The following is a 20854-nucleotide window of genomic DNA, read 5'->3' on the forward strand; positions in this document are numbered from 1 at the left end:
GTTTAATGTTCTTGGGTGAAATTTAAACGTCGAATATACTGTTTGGGTTGGTTGTTCAGGAATATTATGAGATCTCAAGTAGTTCAATTGAACTACAATTGAAGCTATCCAAGAAATTTCTTGGATAGCTTCTCAAAGCGTTTCTCACCCTCCAACTCCATCCTTTCCCGAGTCCTTCTCTCCAGGCAATCCCATATAGCTGGATGTAAGTTCCATATGTAATTTCCATATGTCGAGGAAAATTGCTTCTCTGAGTCTAAACTTGTGTCGGAGTTCTTGTTTTATCCAAAACCTAAGAGCAAACCTCTGTGTTGACTTAGCTGCTCTTGAGGTGTTCCCAATTTTAACCTTGGCGAATTTCGGTTGTAGACTCTCTCTTAGACATGAAGACAAAAACCATATAATAATAATAATAATAATAATAACGACTTGAACGACTTGACGACTTGAAACTCTTCGCATCTACCAAAAAACAAATGCAATTGATGCTGAAAATGGTGGAAGGATTCTCGGAAGACATCAAAATGAAGTTTGGACTAGAAAAATGTCGACTGCTGAACATAACGAGAGGAAAAATAGAAGATGGTACGTTCAAACTCAGGGAAGGTGCAGAAATTGAAGCATTAAAGGAAGCAGACACATACAAGTATCTAGGCATAAAACAGGCAAGAAAAATCAATCAGACCCAGATGAAGAAAGAATTAACGGAGGAGTTCACCCGAAGATTGAGGAGGATTATGAAAACTGGTCTTAACAGCAAGAATCTGATAAAAGCGATTAACACCTACGCTTGCTCGGCGCTGATCTATTCATTTGGTATTATCTCTTGGACGACCACCGATTTAGCAGCTTTACAGAGAAATATAAGGACGATGCTGACTAAACACAATAAACATCACCCCAAAAGCTCAATAAAACGGACAGAGCTGCCACGACATCTTGGGGGTAGAGGAATTGTTGATTTTTCCAACCGTATGTCCCAGGAAATTGAAGGACTTCGAAAATATTTCTTGAGCAAGGCAGCTTCGTCAGAACTCCATCGAGTAGTTTGTGTTGCTGATAGTTCTACACCATTAAAGCTACAACAGGATCACTTGGAAACCGTCGAACACTCTGCAGAAAGTAAAATGCAGAAACTGATTGGCAAACCTTTGCATGGGAGGCACCAGAACGAGGTCAACCATGATTACGTCGACATATCTGCGTCGAACTACTGGTTGACTTCCGGAAGGTTGTTTCCTGAGACAGAGGGCTTCATGCTCGCCATCCAGGATCAGGTGATTCCAACAAGAAATTACATGAAATACATCGCCAAGGATGCCTCAGTGGCGGACGATAGCTGTCGTTATGGCTGTGCGACACATGAAACTATCCAGCACATCACCGGGTGATGTCAGAAGTTCGCGGGCACGGAGTACAAGAATAGACATGATGCTGTTGCCAAGATTCTTCACCAAGAATTGGCACTAAAACACAAACTTCTAACTTCGAAAAAGGTTCCTTATTACAATTACCATCCGGATGCTGTGCTGGAAAACGAACATCACAAGCTCTACTGGGATCGCACGGTTCTCACAGACCGGAAAATAACACACAATAGACCAGACCTCATATTGCTCAATAAGGATGAGGACAGAGCACTATTCATCGACGTGGCAATTCCAAATAATAACAATCTTCTAGATGGGCCCACTGAAAAAATTTCAAAATACGGAGTTCCTCTTTAAGAATATGCACCACTTTTAACTATACGATGATTTTTCTAGGAGATATGCGTGTCAAAAGTTGATTTCGAAAATTTCCAAAAAAGATAGCGTCACTTAAAAATTCGTCAAGATCAAACGGTTCCACCGATGTCGATGACATTTCGAGATTTATTACTAGGAGAGCTGCTCTTTTGAAGTATGTATTACTTGTAGATCAACGATGATTTTTGTGGAAGTTACGCATCTCGAAAGCTTATCTTCGAAAAATTCTCAAAAAGATGGGGTCAGTTAAAAATTCGTCAAGATCGAACGGTTACATCGAGGTCGATGAAATTTCGAGATTTGTCACTAAAAGAGTTGCTTTTTTAGGATATGTATAATATTCGGATCTGCGATGATTTTGTAGGAGATACGCGTGTCAAAAGTTGATTTCGAAAATTTTCAAAAAAGATGGTATCACATGAAAATTCGTCAAGATCAAACGGTTGCACCGATGTCGATGAAATTTCGAGATTTTCTACTAGGAGAGCTGCTCTTTCGAAAAATATATCACTTGTGGATCTACGATGATTCTTATAGGAGTTAAGAATCTCGAAAGTTGACCTTCGAAAAATTCCCAAAAAGATGGGGTCAGTTAAATTTTTGTCAAGATCGAACGGTTACATTGAGGTCGATGAAATTTCGAGATCGAAAACTATGTGCAGTTTCAAGATTTGGTTCGAATTGATCAAACAGTTTTCAAGGAATTGATATCACACTTTGCCGAATTGACCACTGAAATCTCAATTCCTATCTGAACTATCGAACTGAAATTCAACATGTGCATCTCAATCCGAAAACTATGTGCAGTTTCAAGATTTGGTTCGAATTGATCCAATAGTTCCTTAGGAATTGAAATGATATTTTGCCGAATCGACTACTGAAATCTTCATTCCTATCAGAACTATCGATCTGAAATTCAACATGTGCATCTCAATTCGAAAACTATGTGCAGTTTCAAGATTTGGATCGAATTGGTTCAACAGTTTTCGAGGAATTGATATCACACTTTGCCGAATAGACCACTGAAATCTCAATTCCTATCAGAACTATCGAACTGAAATTCAACATGTACATCACATTTCGAAAACTATGTGCAGTTTCAAAATTTGGTTCAAATTGATCCAACAGTTTTCAAGGAATTGATATCACACTTTGCCGAATTGACAACTGAAATCTCAATTCCTATCTGAACTATCGAACTGAAATTCAACATGTGTATCTCAATTCGAAAACTGTGTAAAATTTCAAGATTTGGTTCGAATTGATCCAACATTGTTCGAGGAATTAGTATCACACTTTGCCGAATTGACCACTGAAATATCAATTCCTATCTGAACTATCGAACTGAAATTCAACATGTGCATCCCATTTCGAAAACTATGTGCAGTTTCAAAATTTGGTTCGAATTGATTCAACAGTTTTCGAGGAATTGATATCACACTTTACCGAATTGACCACTGAAATCTCAATTCCTATCTGAACTATCGAACTGAAATTCAACATGTGCATCTCAATTCGAAAACTATGTGCAGTTTCAAGATTTGGTTCGAATTGATCCAATAGTTCCTTAGGAATTGAAATAATATTTTGTCGAATCGACCACTGAAATCTCCATTCCTATCAGAACTATCGATCTGAAATTCAACATGTGCGTCTCATTTCGATAACTATGTGCAGTAAAAAGATTTGGGTCGTATTGGTCCAACAGTTTTTGAGAAATTGATATCACACTTTGCCGAATAGACCACTGAAATCTCAATTCCTATCAGAACTATCGAACTGAAATTCAACATGTGCATCACATTTCGAAAACTATGTGCAGTTTCAAAATTTGGTTCAAATTGATCCAACAGTTTTCAAGGAATTGATATCACACTTTGCCGAATTGACAACTGAAATCTCAATTCCTATCTGAACTATCGAAATGAAATTCAACATGTGTATCTCAATTCGAAAACTGTGTAAAATTTCAAGATTTGGTTCGAATTGATCCAACATTGTTCGAGGAATTAGTATCACACTTTGCCGAATTGACCACTGATATCTCAATTCCTATCTGAACTATCGAACTGAAATTCAACATGTGCATCCCATTTCGAAAACTATGTGCAGTTTCAAAATTTGGTTCAAATTGATCAAACAGTTTTCGAAGAATTGATATCACACTTTGCCTAATTGACCACTGAAATCTCAATTCCTATCTGAACTATCGAACTAAAATTCAACATGTGCATCTCAATTCGAAAACTATGTGCAGTTTTAAGATTTGGTTCGAATTGATCCAATAGTTCCTTAGGAATTGAAATGATATTTTGTCGAATCGACCACTGAAATCTCCATTCCTATCAGAACTATCGAACTGAAATTCAACATGTGCATCACATTTCGAAAACTATGTGCAGTTTCAAAATTTGGTTCAAATTGATCCAACAGTTTTCAAGGAATTGATATCACACTTTGCCGAATTGACAACTGAAATCTCAATTCCTATCTGAACTATCGAACTGAAATTCAACATGTGCATCCCATTTCGAAAACTATGTGCAGTTTCAAAATTTGGTTCGAATTGATTCAACAGTTTTCGAGGAATTGATATCACACTTTACCGAATTGACCACTGAAATCTCAATTCCTATCTGAACTATCGAACTGAAATTCAACATGTGCATCTCAATCCGAAAACTATGTGCAGTTTCAAGATTTGGTTCGAATTGATCCAATAGTTCCTTAGGAATTGAAATGATATTTTGCCGAATCGACTACTGAAATCTTCATTCCTATCAGAACTATCGATCTGAAATTCAACATGTGCATCTCAATTCGAAAACTATGTGCAGTTTCAAGATTTGGATCGAATTGGTTCAACAGTTTTCGAGGAATTGATATCACACTTTGCCGAATAGACCACTGAAATCTCAATTCCTATCAGAACTATCGAACTGAAATTCAACATGTGCATCACATTTCGAAAACTATGTGCAGTTTCAAAATTTGGTTCAAATTGATCCAACAGTTTTCAAGGAATTGATATCACACTTTGCCGAATTGACAACTGAAATCTCAATTCCTATCTGAACTATCGAACTGAAATTCAACATGTGTATCTCAATTCGAAAACTGTGTAAAATTTCAAGATTTGGTTCGAATTGATCCAACATTGTTCGAGGAATTAGATTCACACTTTGCCGAATTGACCACTGAAATCTCAATTCCTATCTGAACTATCGAACTGAAATTCAACATGTGCATCCCATTTCGAAAACTATGTGCAGTTTCAAAATTTGGTTCAAATTGATCAAACAGTTTTCGAAGAATTGATATCACACTTTGCCGAATTGACAACTGAAATCTCAATTCCTATCTGAACTATCGAACTGAAATTCAACATGTGCATCTCAATTCGAAAACTGTGTAAAATTTCAAGATTTGGTTCGAATTGATCCAACATTGTTCGAGGAATTAGTATCACACTTTGCCGAATTGACCACTGAAATCTCAATTCCTATCTGAACTATCGAACTGAAATTCAACATGTGCATCCCATTTCGAAAACTATGTGCAGTTTCAAAATTTGGTTCGAATTGATTCAACAGTTTTCGAGGAATTGATATCACACTTTGCCGAATTGACCACTGAAATCTCAATTCCTATCTGAACTATCGAACTGAAATTCAACATGTGCATCTCAATTCGAAAACTATGTGCAGTTTCAAGATTCGGTTCGAATCGATCCAATAGTTCCTTAGGAATTGAAATGATATTTTGCCGAATCGACTACTGAAATCTTCATTCCTATCAGAACTATCGATCTGAAATTCAACATGTGCATCTCAATTCGAAAACTATGTGCAGTTTCAAGATTTGGGTCGAATTGGTTCAACAGTTTTTGAGGAATTGATATCACACTTTGCCGAATAGACCACTGAAATCTCAATTCCTATCAGAACTATCGAACTGAAATTCAACATATGCATCTCATTTCGAAAACTATGTGCAGTTTCAAGATTTGGTTCGAATTGATCCAACAGTTTTCAAGGAATTGATATCACACTTTGCCGAATTGACCACTGAAATCTCAATTCCTTTCTGAACTTACGAACTGAAATTCAACATGTGCATCTCAATCCGAAAACTATGTGCAGTTTCAAGATTTGGTTCGAATCGATCCAATAGTTCCTTAGGAATTGAAATGATATTTTGCCGAATCGACTACTGAAATCTTCATTCCTATCAGAACTATCAGAAATTCAACATGTGCATCTCAATTCGAAAACTATGTGCAGTTTCAAGATTTGGTTCGAATTGATCCAACAGTTTTCGAGGAATTGATATCACACTTTGCCGAATTGACCACTGAAATCTCCATTCCTATCTGAACTATCGAACTGAAATTCAACATGTGCATCTCAATTCGAAAACTATGTGCAGTTTCAAGATTTGGTTCGAATCGATCCAATAGTTCCTTAGGAATTGAAGTGATATTTTGCCGAATCGACTACTGAAATCTTCATTCCTATCAGAACTATCGATCTGAAATTCAACATGTGCATCTCAATTCGAAAACTATGTGCAGTTTCAAGATTTGGTTCGAATTGATCCAATAGTTCCTTAGGAATTGAAATGATATTTTGTCGAATCGACCACTGAAATCTCCATTCCTATCAGAACTATCGAACTGAAATTCAACATGTGCATCATATTTCGAAAACTATGTGCAGTTTCAAAATTTGGTTCAAATTGATCCAACAGTTTTCAAGGAATTGATATCACACTTTGCCGAATTGACAACTGAAATCTCCATTCCTATCTGAACTATCGAACTGAAATTCAACATGTGCATCTCAATTCGAAAACTGTGTAAAATTTCAAGATTTGGTTCGAATTGATCCAACATTGTTCGAGGAATTAGATTCACACTTTGCCGAATTGACCACTGAAATCTCAATTCCTATCTGCACTATCGAACTGAAATTCAACATGTGCATCTCAATTCGAAAACTATGTTCAATTTCAAGATTTGGTTCGATTGATCCAACAGTTTTCGAGGAATTGTATCACACTTTGCCGAATTGACCACTGAAATCTCAATTCCTATCTGAACTATCGAACTGAAATTCAACATGTGCATCTCAATCCGAAAACTATGTGCAGTTTCAAGATTTGGTTCGAATTGATCCAATAGTTCCTTAGGAATTGAAATGATATTTTGCCGAATCGACTACTGAAATCTTCATTCCTATCAGAACTATCGATCTGAAATTCAACATGTGCATCTCAATTCGAAAACTATGTGCAGTTTCAAGATTTGGATCGAATTGGTTCAACAGTTTTCGAGGAATTGATATCACACTTTGCCGAATAGACCACTGAAATCTCAATTCCTATCAGAACTATCGAACTGAAATTCAACATGTGCATCACATTTCGAAAACTATGTGCAGTTTCAAAATTTGGTTCAAATTGATCCAACAGTTTTCAAGGAATTGATATCACACTTTGCCGAATTGACAACTGAAATCTCAATTCCTATCTGAACTATCGAACTGAAATTCAACATGTGTATCTCAATTCGAAAACTGTGTAAAATTTCAAGATTTGGTTCGAATTGATCCAACATTGTTCGAGGAATTAGTATCACACTTTGCCGAATTGACCACTGAAATATCAATTCCTATCTGAACTATCGAACTGAAATTCAACATGTGCATCCCATTTCGAAAACTATGTGCAGTTTCAAAATTTGGTTCGAATTGATTCAACAGTTTTCGAGGAATTGATATCACACTTTACCGAATTGACCACTGAAATCTCAATTCCTATCTGAACTATCGAACTGAAATTCAACATGTGCATCTCAATTCGAAAACTATGTGCAGTTTCAAGATTTGGTTCGAATTGATCCAATAGTTCCTTAGGAATTGAAATAATATTTTGTCGAATCGACCACTGAAATCTCCATTCCTATCAGAACTATCGATCTGAAATTCAACATGTGCGTCTCATTTCGATAACTATGTGCAGTAAAAAGATTTGGGTCGTATTGGTCCAACAGTTTTTGAGAAATTGATATCACACTTTGCCGAATAGACCACTGAAATCTCAATTCCTATCAGAACTATCGAACTGAAATTCAACATGTGCATCACATTTCGAAAACTATGTGCAGTTTCAAAATTTGGTTCAAATTGATCCAACAGTTTTCCAGGAATTGATATCACACTTTGCCGCATTGACAACTGAAATCTCAATTCCTATCTGAACTATCGAACTGAAATTCAACATGTGTATCTCAATTCGAAAACTGTGTAAAATTTCAAGATTTGGTTCGAATTGATCCAACATTGTTCGAGGAATTAGATTCACACTTTGCCGAATTGACCACTGAAATCTCAATTCCTATCTGAACTATCGAACTGAAATTCAACATGTGCATCCCATTTCGAAAACTATGTGCAGTTTCAAAATTTGGTTCAAATTGATCAAACAGTTTTCGAAGAATTGATATCACACTTTGCCTAATTGACCACTGAAATCTCAATTCCTATCTGAACTATCGAACTAAAATTCAACATGTGCATCTCAATTCGAAAACTATGTGCAGTTTTAAGATTTGGTTCGAATTGATCCAATAGTTCCTTAGGAATTGAAATGATATTTTGTCGAATCGACCACTGAAATCTCCATTCCTATCAGAACTATCGAACTGAAATTCAACATGTGCATCACATTTCGAAAACTATGTGCAGTTTCAAAATTTGGTTCAAATTGATCCAACAGTTTTCAAGGAATTGATATCACACTTTGCCGAATTGACAACTGAAATCTCAATTCCTATCTGAACTATCGAACTGAAATTCAACATGTGCATCCCATTTCGAAAACTATGTGCAGTTTCAAAATTTGGTTCGAATTGATTCAACAGTTTTCGAGGAATTGATATCACACTTTACCGAATTGACCACTGAAATCTCAATTCCTATCTGAACTATCGAACTGAAATTCAACATGTGCATCTCAATCCGAAAACTATGTGCAGTTTCAAGATTTGGTTCGAATTGATCCAATAGTTCCTTAGGAATTGAAATGATATTTTGCCGAATCGACTACTGAAATCTTCATTCCTATCAGAACTATCGATCTGAAATTCAACATGTGCATCTCAATTCGAAAACTATGTGCAGTTTCAAGATTTGGATCGAATTGGTTCAACAGTTTTCGAGGAATTGATATCACACTTTGCCGAATTGACCACTGAAATCTCAATTCCTATCAGAACTATCGAACTGAAATTCAACATGTGCATCACATTTCGAAAACTATGTGCAGTTTCAAAATTTGGTTCAAATTGATCCAACAGTTTTCAAGGAATTGATATCACACTTTGCCGAATTGACAACTGAAATCTCAATTCCTATCTGAACTATCGAACTGAAATTCAACATGTGTATCTCAATTCGAAAACTGTGTAAAATTTCAAGATTTGGTTCGAATTGATCCAACATTGTTCGAGGAATTAGATTCACACTTTGCCGAATTGACCACTGAAATCTCAATTCCTATCTGAACTATCGAACTGAAATTCAACATGTGCATCCCATTTCGAAAACTATGTGCAGTTTCAAAATTTGGTTCAAATTGATCAAACAGTTTTCGAAGAATTGATATCACACTTTGCCTAATTGACCACTGAAATCTCAATTCCTATCTGAACTATCGAACTAAAATTCAACATGTGCATCTCAATTCGAAAACTATGTGCAGTTTCAAGATTTGGTTCGAATTGATCCAATAGTTCCTTAGGAATTGAAATGATATTTTGTCGAATCGACCACTGAAATCTCCATTCCTATCAGAACTATCGAACTGAAATTCAACATGTGCATCACATTTCGAAAACTATGTGCAGTTTCAAAATTTGGTTCAAATTGATCCAACAGTTTTCAAGGAATTGATATCACACTTTGCCGAATTGACAACTGAAATCTCAATTCCTATCTGAACTATCGAACTGAAATTCAACATGTGCATCTCAATTCGAAAACTGTGTAAAATTTCAAGATTTGGTTCGAATTGATCCAACATTGTTCGAGGAATTAGTATCACACTTTGCCGAATTGACCACTGAAATCTCAATTCCTATCTGAACTATCGAACTGAAATTCAACATGTGCATCCCATTTCGAAAACTATGTGCAGTTTCAAAATTTGGTTCGAATTGATTCAACAGTTTTCGAGGAATTGATATCACACTTTGCCGAATTGACCACTTAAATCTCAATTCCTATCTGAACTATCGAACTGAAATTCAACATGTGCATCTCAATTCGAAAACTATGTGCAGTTTCAAGATTCGGTTCGAATCGATCCAATAGTTCCTTAGGAATTGAAATGATATTTTGCCGAATCGACTACTGAAATCTTCATTCCTATCAGAACTATCGATCTGAAATTTAACATGTGCATCTCAATTCGAAAACTATGTGCAGTTTCAAGATTTGGGTCGAATTGGTTCAACAGTTTTTGAGGAATTGATATCACACTTTGCCGAATAGACCACTGAAATCTCAATTCCTATCAGAACTATCGAACTGAAATTCAACATATGCATCTCATTTCGAAAACTATGTGCAGTTTCAAGATTTGGTTCGAATTGATCCAACAGTTTTCAAGGAATTGATATCACACTTTGCCGAATTGACCACTGAAATCTCAATTCCTTTCTGAACTTACGAACTGAAATTCAACATGTGCATCTCAATCCGAAAACTATGTGCAGTTTCAAGATTTGGTTCGAATCGATCCAATAGTTCCTTAGGAATTGAAATGATATTTTGCCGAATCGACTACTGAAATCTTCATTCCTATCAGAACTATCAGAAATTCAACATGTGCATCTCAATTCGAAAACTATGTGCAGTTTCAAGATTTGGTTCGAATTGATCCAACAGTTTTCGAGGAATTGATATCACACTTTGCCGAATTGACCACTGAAATCTCCATTCCTATCTGAACTATCGAACTGAAATTCAACATGTGCATCTCAATTCGAAAACTATGTGCAGTTTCAAGATTTGGTTCGAATCGATCCAATAGTTCCTTAGGAATTGAAGTGATATTTTGCCGAATCGACTACTGAAATCTTCATTCCTATCAGAACTATCGATCTGAAATTCAACATGTGCATCTCAATTCGAAAACTATGTGCAGTTTCAAGATTTGGTTCGAATTGATCCAATAGTTCCTTAGGAATTGAAATGATATTTTGTCGAATCGACCACTGAAATCTCCATTCCTATCAGAACTATCGAACTGAAATTCAACATGTGCATCATATTTCGAAAACTATGTGCAGTTTCAAAATTTGGTTCAAATTGATCCAACAGTTTTCAAGGAATTGATATCACACTTTGCCGAATTGACAACTGAAATCTCCATTCCTATCTGAACTATCGAACTGAAATTCAACATGTGCATCTCAATTCGAAAACTGTGTAAAATTTCAAGATTTGGTTCGAATTGTTCCAACATTGTTCGAGGAATTAGTATCACACTTTGCCGAATTGACCACTGAAATCTCAATTCCTATCTGAACTATCGAACTGAAATTCAACATGTGCATCCTATTTCGAAAACTATGGGCAGTTTCAAAATTTGGTTCGAATTGATTCAACAGTTTTCGTGGAATTGATATCACACTTTGCCGAATTGACCACTGAAATCTCAATTCCTATCTGAACTATCGAACTGAAATTCAACATGTGCATCTCAATTCGAAAACTATGTGCAGTTTCAAGATTTGGTTCGAATTGATCCAAGAGTTCTTTAGGAATTGAAATAATATTTTGTCGAATCGACCACTGAAATCTCCATTCCTATCAGAACTATCGATCTGAAATACAACATGTGCGTCTCATTTCGAAAACTATGTGCAGTTTCAAGATTTGGGTCGAATTGGTCCAACAGTTTTTGAGAAATTGATATCACACTTTGCCGAATAGACCACTGAAATCTCAATTCCTATCAGAACTATCGAACTGAAATTCAACATGTGCATCACATTTCGAAAACTATGTGCAGTTTCAAAATTTGGTTCAAATTGATCCAACAGTTTTCAAGGAATTGATATCACACTTTGCCGAATTGACAACTGAAATCTCAATTCCTATCTGAACTATCGAACTGAAATTCAACATGTGCATCTCAATTCGAAAACTGTGTGAAATTTCAAGATTTGGTTCGAATTGATCCAACATTGTTCGAGGAATTAGTTTCAAATCATCTACTTTTTACATGGACGATTTGAAACTCTTCGCATCTACCAAAAAACAAATGCAACAGATGCGGAAAATGGTGGAACGATTTTCGAAAGACATCAAAATGAAGTTTGGATTAGAAAAATGTCGACTGCTGAACATAACGAGAGGGAAAATAGAAGATGGTACGTTCAAACTCAAGGAAGGTGCAGAAATTGAAGCATTGAAGGAAGGAGACACATACAAGTATCTAGGCATAAAACAGTCAAGAAAAATCAATCAGACCCAGATGAAGAAAGAATTAACGGAGGAGTTCATCCGAAGATTGGAAGGGATAATGAGAACAGGTCTTAACAGCAAGAATCTCATAAAAGTGATTAACACCTACGCTTTCTCGGCGCTGAGCTATTCATTCGGTATCATCTCTTGGACGACCACCGATTTAGCAGCCTTACAGAGAAAAATAAGGACGATGCTGATTAAACACAATAAACATCACCCCAAAAGCTCAAAAGTACGGACCGAGCTGCCACGACATCTTGGGGGTAGAGGAATTGATGATTTGTCCAACCGTATGGCACAGGAAACTGAAGGACTTCGAAAATATTTTCTGAGCAAGGCTGCTTCGTCAGATCTCCATCGAGTAGTTTGTGTTGCTGATAGTTCTACACCGTTAAAGCTATAACAGGATCACTTGGAAATCGTCGAACACTCTGCAGAAAGTAAAATGCAAAAACTGATTGGCAAACCTTTGCATGGGAGGCACCAGAACGAGGTAAACCATGATTACGTCGACATATCTGCGTCAAACTACTGGTTGACTTCCGGAAGGTTGTTTCCTGAGACAGAGGGCTTCATGCTTGCCATCCAGGATCAGGTGATTCCAACAAGAAATTACATAAAATATATCGCCAAGGATGCCTCAGTGGCAAACGATAGCTGTCGTTATGGCTGTACGACACATGAAACTATCCATCACATCGCCAGGGGATGTCAGAAGTTCGCGGGCACGGAGTACAAAAATAGACATGATGCTGTTGCCAAGATTATTCACCAAGAATTGGCACTAAAACACCAACTTCTGAGATCGAAAAAGGTTCCTTATTACAATTATCATCCGGATACTGTGTTGGAAAATGAACATCACAAGCTCTACTGGGATCGCACGGTTCTCACAGTCCGGAAAATAACCCACAATAGACCAGACCTCATATTGCTCAATAAGGATGAGGACAGAGCACTATTCATCGACGTTGCAATTCCAAATAATAACAATCTTCTAGATAGGTACACTGAAAAAATTTCAAAATACAGAGATCTCGAGGAACAAACCAGAAGACAGTGGAAGCTGAAATATATCAAGACCATCTCCCTATTGTAATTTCATCTACAGACTTGATACCGAAGAAACTACTGGAGACCTTGAGGAAACTTCAGTTGGACGAAAATATCTATAGAGTCATGCAGAAGGCGGTACTGCTCGGAACGCCGAGAACTGTACGCAAGTACATGGGGAATGCAGAGGAACACCGTCTGCGCCGATAGGAAGTACGGGTGGAGCAGGAATCCAACCTACAGCAGGGAGGCGAGGAGCGACCCGGACCCGACCACCACCACGAGCCCGAAAACCTGGAAAGGGCTCCAACAGAGCCTAATCCTTTTGATATCTGAGATATCTGGGATAAGTGAATTTTCCTCTGGAGAGGAGTGTGAAAGCCGCAAGGCTAAAGTCATATTTATTCAGAGAATTTAACAAAAATACAAAAAACAAGTCAATATAAATTTTCTGCTCAAATTCTAAACAAACAATATTAATCCACAGGGATATCCGCTCGTGGATTTTGCAATATATGGACAACATAAATTCAATTCTAATCTTTATGAAAATTTCGAGATCACACATATACCTATTATAAGACAACAACGACAGTAAATTCCATCTACTAAGCATTTATCAATGAAGATTGTTATTTTTTAAATCTATCCGAGAATGCACAAGAAGCCTAGGGGTTGAATCAATATATTTTCGTAATTGCTTCTTGAATATTGTTGGCATAATAATTTTTCTTATATATACTGGCAAACTATTAATTACAAGCGGCCCCAGAAATATATGACTCCGCTGTCCTATTGTTTTATTTATTCTAGGTACTACCGTAGAATACAATATATATTATTTATATACTCCCAAATATTTCACAGAATCTGTGGATGTTATTTCTATAGGTGTACTGTGGGTGGGTAAGATATGTAATTTGGTCATCTGGGTTAAGTACCGGGTGAGGCTGGTGAAAGCAACAAATTTAGTTTTCTCAACATTTATGGTGAGTAATTTATAGTTAAAAAAGTCAATAATTTGTGTAAAGTCAACTTCAATTTTCTTTTTCAGGTCGCTCCAGGAAGTATCTTGCTAAAGTATGGCAGTGTCGTCAGCAAAACTCACGAAATCACCGACGGATGGTAAGTCAAGGAGATCATTTATGTAAATGAAAAAAAATAAAGGTCCAAGCAACGTGCCTTGAGGCACTCCATACTTCACCTCCCTAAATGTTTCCACTTCATCTCCAATTTTGCAAGCTTGTCATCTGTGACATAGATAACTTTCCATTAACTTCAGAGATTTGCCCCTAAAACCTATTCTCTCCAATGACAACAATAATTCATTATGACAGACCGTATCGAACGCTTTGGCGAGGTCGATGAATACGCAGACAGCTTGCATTTTATCATCAATAGCTTTATACATTTTTCCAGTCAAATAGGCTATTGCATTCTGCGTCGAGTTACCCGCTCTTAAACCGTTTTGTCGATCTGAAATCAGGTTATATTTATCTAAAAATTTTGCTATTCTGACCTCCAACACATTTTCAAATATTTTTGAAATTACGGGGGATATTGAAATAGGTCGATAATTTAAGCATAACGATCTGTCCCCAGACTTATATAAAGGTACCACAATCGATTTTTTCAGAACATTAGGATATTGTCCCACCTCAATTGCCTTATTGATAACAAATGTAATAGGCGTAACTATGAACTCTGCTGTATTTTTTATTATTTCTGTGGTTATCTTGTCCATTCCCGCTGATTTACTGTTTTTTAAAGAATATATTATTTTAAGTACTTCAGCTTCATCAGTCTCCAATATAACTATTGAGTTAACATTTCTTCTTTGTTTGAATTCAACTCCGCTATTTTTAACCCTCTTTGCCAATTTTTCACCTACACTTATGAAGAATTCATTAAAAACCTCAGTTAATTCTTTTTTGCCAGTCACCTTTTTCCCTACTTCATTTAACACCGATGTTGGTTGAATTTTGGTTGTATCGTTTTTGTCAATATTTCTTAAGACTTTCCAAAGTTGATCTGGATTTTTCGAATTGCTATTGATCTTATTCCTGTAATACTCTGCCTTTGTTTTCGCAATCAGTTGTTTTAGAATATTATTGTATTCTTTCAATTCATGTTTCAGTAATATATTTTCTGGATTATTTTTACATGTTTTATTAAGTTTATTTTTGTGATTTATTGACTTGATTAGTCCCTTGGTGATCCATGGAGTGCGTTTTCTTTCATTTCTTTTAAAATTGACCTTATACTCACTTTGTTCAATGAACTGTGAAAAAATCCTGAAAAACATATCCATTGAGAGGTGAATGTCATCCTGATTCATAACACTACTCCATGTTTCATTTTTGAGTAATTGTCTGAGTTTTTTGTAATTTACAAATTTCCTACTCTGATCATTCCTAACATAATTTTTACAATTTTTTGGGAGTGAAAACTTGACTGCTACTGGTTTATGATCCGTGATCAAATGATCAACCACCATGGGACAGACAGTGTCCAACTGCAGAGAACCCCTCAACATTATATAATTATAACAAGCCTTCTCTCTAGTTGGTGAGTTTATAATTAATAAATATCCATATTCACTTAGTACGTTTAAATATTCCTCTCTAATATTTGAATCAGTCAGTAAATCTATATTTAAGTCACCAATTATTAATGATACTCTATTATTTGGCTTATTTATACTTAAAAACTCTTCTAGATCTGAGATGAACTCGGAAGGACATAGAGATGGAGTGCGGTATACAGCGAATATGTTTATACCCACAGAGTGAAGCCCCAGGCGCAAAATAATGGCATTTACCGGACCAATTTTGACTAACTCATATTCTAAATCTATACCATCTTTCACATATACTAGTATGCCATAATTTTTTTAAGATCAAATCTGTTATCCATCCTGTTCATTGGAGCTTGATAGATAATGAAAAAGACGAAATTTTCGTGTCTGCTCCAAATTCTTTATTAAAAATTGCTACATATGTTTCGGCCCTTACAAAATTAGGGCCATCTTCAGGCATCTGCAGACAAATACAAAGATGTATGAAAACAGTAATAAAATAAAAGACTGCAACAGAAAAGTACATGGAAAGAGAAAACAACAGTACAAAGACAAAACAGTAAATCAACAAATATTGAGAGTCGAATTGTAAACTTAAGCAAAATAACTTACATGTTCAAAATTATAACCGAAATTATTCGTCAAGAAAAGATGAAAGTAAATATGTCAAATTATCAGGATCAACAAAGGCGAACAGAAATAGCAGAAAGAAGCGCAGAAACCACAGAAAAACACAGAAATGACTGAGTTTCTGTTGAGTGGCGAATATCGGGTTGTGTGAAGTATCAAAATTGGGAGAAAAGGGGGAAGAACGGAATCGGAGTCATCGCGATGGAAGAAAGCCGAGCAAATGCGGACAAATGAGCAGTTCAGGGAACTTTTGCTGGGTGTTCAGAAGTTTAGTTGGGGTGTTGTGTTTTGCCTTTGTGATATGTATATTCTCCAATGAGTCACATAAACTTCTGTTTCGAGGTAGAGACAGGATGCAGGGCTCCAACGAAGGAACGTGGCCGGAGTTCGAGAGGATGTGCTCCGCGAAAGTGGACTTGTTGGGGTTGTTGGTCCTAATGGCTCTGAAGTGTTCATCGATCCTTGTATTGATGCTTCTAATGGATCGGCCTATGTAGAAACTACCACAAGAACATTCCAGCCGATAGACTCCCATTCTCTCGACCGGGTCGACCTTATCCTTACCTCTGGAGTGGATTGCTCTAAGGGAGTTTTCAACTTTGAAGGATATCTGAATGTTGAACTGTTTTAGGTATTTTTGGATTCTCTCAGAAACCCCAGGAACATAAGGGATGCTCTTGAAAATAATGTTTTCATCTGATATAGGGGTTAAATGGGTGTTATGTCTAATCATGATCTTATGGGAAATGCAGCGAAAAGTGTTCTGGACCAAGTTCATAGGGAAGCCATTGTTGTGTACTATTTGTAGTATAATGTATTCCGTTTCGTAATCTTCAGCGGACAATGGAGTTGTCAACAGTCTATAGAAGAAGGAACGGAAGGCGGCAAGCTTGTACTGGAGTGGATGATTTGATGAGAAAGGGATCACATGATCAGTTGTTGTGGGCTTCCTGTAGATAGAGAATTCGATCTCATCATCTCTCGAGCGCAAAAGCAAGTCTAGAAACGGAAGGGTTCCATTTGTCTGTGCTTCAACGGTGAAGGTGATTCTAGGATGCAGTGTGTTAATGAAATCTAGGAACATATCGAGGTCAGATTGATCTCCCAGGAAGATGCAAAAAATGTCGTCCACATAGCGTCTCCAAAATAGAATGTGTTTTTTGAACAAGTTATTGTCCTTGAGTTTATTTTCAAGATATTTAAGAAAACACTCTGCAAGCAATGGCGCCAGGGTAGATCCCATACTTAGGCCGTTTTTTTTGGATGTAAAATCGGTTGTTGAATTTGAAAAAGTTCTGCTCCAGGCAAACTTTTAGTAAAGCTGAGAGAGAAGACCCAACATCGTCGCTAAGATCGGAAAAGGCCAAAAGTTGGTTGATTAATTCAGCGGCTTCAACCGGTGGAGTAGATGGGTATAAGTTGACTATATCGAAGGAGACCATGGTTGCTCCCTCGGGAAATTTGAGGTCTTTGATCTGATGTACCAGTTCTGAAGAATTTTTGATAGAGAATTCTGATCTGTAATCTAAATGGCGTTGAAAAACATCACCGAGGAAGGAAGACAAGCCGTGGGCAGTGGTGCCAACAAAGGAAACGATTGGGCGAACGGGTATGCCTGGTTTGTGGATCTTTGGCAAACTATATAACAGAGGAGTGACCGGTACAGACGAGATAAGCCAATCTATTTTAAAATTGAAAAGCTGCAAAATATCTTTATTTTGTTTGATGGTAGAATTTACCTTCTTAAGAAAACCAGGTATGAGATCTTTGGGGGTTCTGTCGAAATCTGTTGAATTTAGGAAGTCTTCAGTTTTGCAAATGTAATCAGACATTCTCATGATCACGGTGCAGTTGCCCTTGTAAGCTTTGGTGACCAAGAGATTTTTTACGTTGATTTTGTTCAACAATGATTTTATGACAGAGGAAGAACTCCCAAATTTTGTAGTTTGATGTCTTAAGAAGGATTTGATGATGTTAGTTGTTTCTAATGTTATGGTGGCAAAATTTTCTAATCTGCACCGATTAAAAATGTTTTCAATATGTGAGGTGAACGAGTCTAAAAGTACAGAAGAAGGCTTGAGAGGTGCAGAACATTTAAGGCCCTGGTTAAGAAGATCTTGTTCGGCAGATGATAGTGAAATGTCGGTCATGTTTAATGTTCTTGGGTGAAATTTAAACGTCGAATATACTGTTTGGGTTGGTTGTTCAGGAATATTATGAGATCTCAAGTAGTTCAATTGAACTACAATTGAAGCTATCCAAGAAATTTCTTGGATAGCTTCTCAAAGCGTTTCTCACCCTCCAACTCCATCCTTTCCCGAGTCCTTCTCTCCAGGCAATCCCATATAGCTGGATGTAAGTTCCATATGTAATTTCCATATGTCGAGGAAAATTGCTTCTCTGAGTCTAAACTTGTGTCGGAGTTCTTGTTTTATCCAAAACCTAAGAGCAAACCTCTGTGTTGACTTAGCTGCTCTTGAGGTGTTCCCAATTTTAACCTTGGCGAATTTCGGTTGTAGACTCTCTCTTAGACATGAAGACAAAAACCATATAATAATAATAATAATAATAATAACGACTTGAACGACTTGACGACTTGAAACTCTTCGCATCTACCAAAAAACAAATGCAATTGATGCTGAAAATGGTGGAAGGATTCTCGGAAGACATCAAAATGAAGTTTGGACTAGAAAAATGTCGACTGCTGAACATAACGAGAGGAAAAATAGAAGATGGTACGTTCAAACTCAGGGAAGGTGCAGAAATTGAAGCATTAAAGGAAGCAGACACATACAAGTATCTAGGCATAAAACAGGCAAGAAAAATCAATCAGACCCAGATGAAGAAAGAATTAACGGAGGAGTTCACCCGAAGATTGAGGAGGATTATGAAAACTGGTCTTAACAGCAAGAATCTGATAAAAGCGATTAACACCTACGCTTGCTCGGCGCTGATCTATTCATTTGGTATTATCTCTTGGACGACCACCGATTTAGCAGCTTTACAGAGAAATATAAGGACGATGCTGACTAAACACAATAAACATCACCCCAAAAGCTCAATAAAACGGACAGAGCTGCCACGACATCTTGGGGGTAGAGGAATTGTTGATTTTTCCAACCGTATGTCCCAGGAAATTGAAGGACTTCGAAAATATTTCTTGAGCAAGGCAGCTTCGTCAGAACTCCATCGAGTAGTTTGTGTTGCTGATAGTTCTACACCATTAAAGCTACAACAGGATCACTTGGAAACCGTCGAACACTCTGCAGAAAGTAAAATGCAGAAACTGATTGGCAAACCTTTGCATGGGAGGCACCAGAACGAGGTCAACCATGATTACGTCGACATATCTGCGTCGAACTACTGGTTGACTTCCGGAAGGTTGTTTCCTGAGACAGAGGGCTTCATGCTCGCCATCCAGGATCAGGTGATTCCAACAAGAAATTACATGAAATACATCGCCAAGGATGCCTCAGTGGCGGACGATAGCTGTCGTTATGGCTGTGCGACACATGAAACTATCCAGCACATCACCGGGTGATGTCAGAAGTTCGCGGGCACGGAGTACAAGAATAGACATGATGCTGTTGCCAAGATTCTTCACCAAGAATTGGCACTAAAACACAAACTTCTAACTTCGAAAAAGGTTCCTTATTACAATTACCATCCGGATGCTGTGCTGGAAAACGAACATCACAAGCTCTACTGGGATCGCACGGTTCTCACAGACCGGAAAATAACACACAATAGACCAGACCTCATATTGCTCAATAAGGATGAGGACAGAGCACTATTCATCGACGTGGCAATTCCAAATAATAACAATCTTCTAGATGGGCCCACTGAAAAAATTTCAAAATACGGAGTTCCTCTTTAAGAATATGCACCACTTTTAACTATACGATGATTTTTCTAGGAGATATGCGTGTCAAAAGTTGATTTCGAAAATTTCCAAAAAAGATAGCGTCACTTAAAAATTCGTCAAGATCAAACGGTTCCACCGATGTCGATGACATTTCGAGATTTATTACTAGGAGAGCTGCTCTTTTGAAGTATGTATTACTTGTAGATCAACGATGATTTTTGTGGAAGTTACGCATCTCGAAAGCTTATCTTCGAAAAATTCTCAAAAAGATGGGGTCAGTTAAAAATTCGTCAAGATCGAACGGTTACATCGAGGTCGATGAAATTTCGAGATTTGTCACTAAAAGAGTTGCTTTTTTAGGATATGTATAATATTCGGATCTGCGATGATTTTGTAGGAGATACGCGTGTCAAAAGTTGATTTCGAAAATTTTCAAAAAAGATGG

At 37.0% G+C, this 20854-nt stretch overlaps 1 protein-coding gene across 1 annotated transcript; it reads right to left on the bottom strand.

The window, feature by feature from the left end:
- Positions 1–17743: 17743 nt before the first annotated feature.
- Positions 17744–18694, bottom strand: LOC123318272. The gene has a single exon (XM_044904888.1). It carries the CDS (start codon positions 18692–18694, stop codon positions 17744–17746), a length of 951 nt encoding a protein of 316 aa, XP_044760823.1.
- Between the last annotated feature and the right edge of the window lie 2160 nt (positions 18695–20854).

Source organism: Coccinella septempunctata, chromosome 8 (assembly GCF_907165205.1).
Source record: "Coccinella septempunctata chromosome 8, icCocSept1.1, whole genome shotgun sequence".
Lineage (NCBI taxonomy): Eukaryota > Metazoa > Arthropoda > Insecta > Coleoptera > Coccinellidae > Coccinella > Coccinella septempunctata.

What these genes read in the sequence shown, in the direction of transcription:
- LOC123318272 (XM_044904888.1), bottom strand. Translation starts at nt 18,694, where the DNA reads ATGACCGACATTTCACTATCATCTGCCGAACAAGATCTTCTTAACCAG.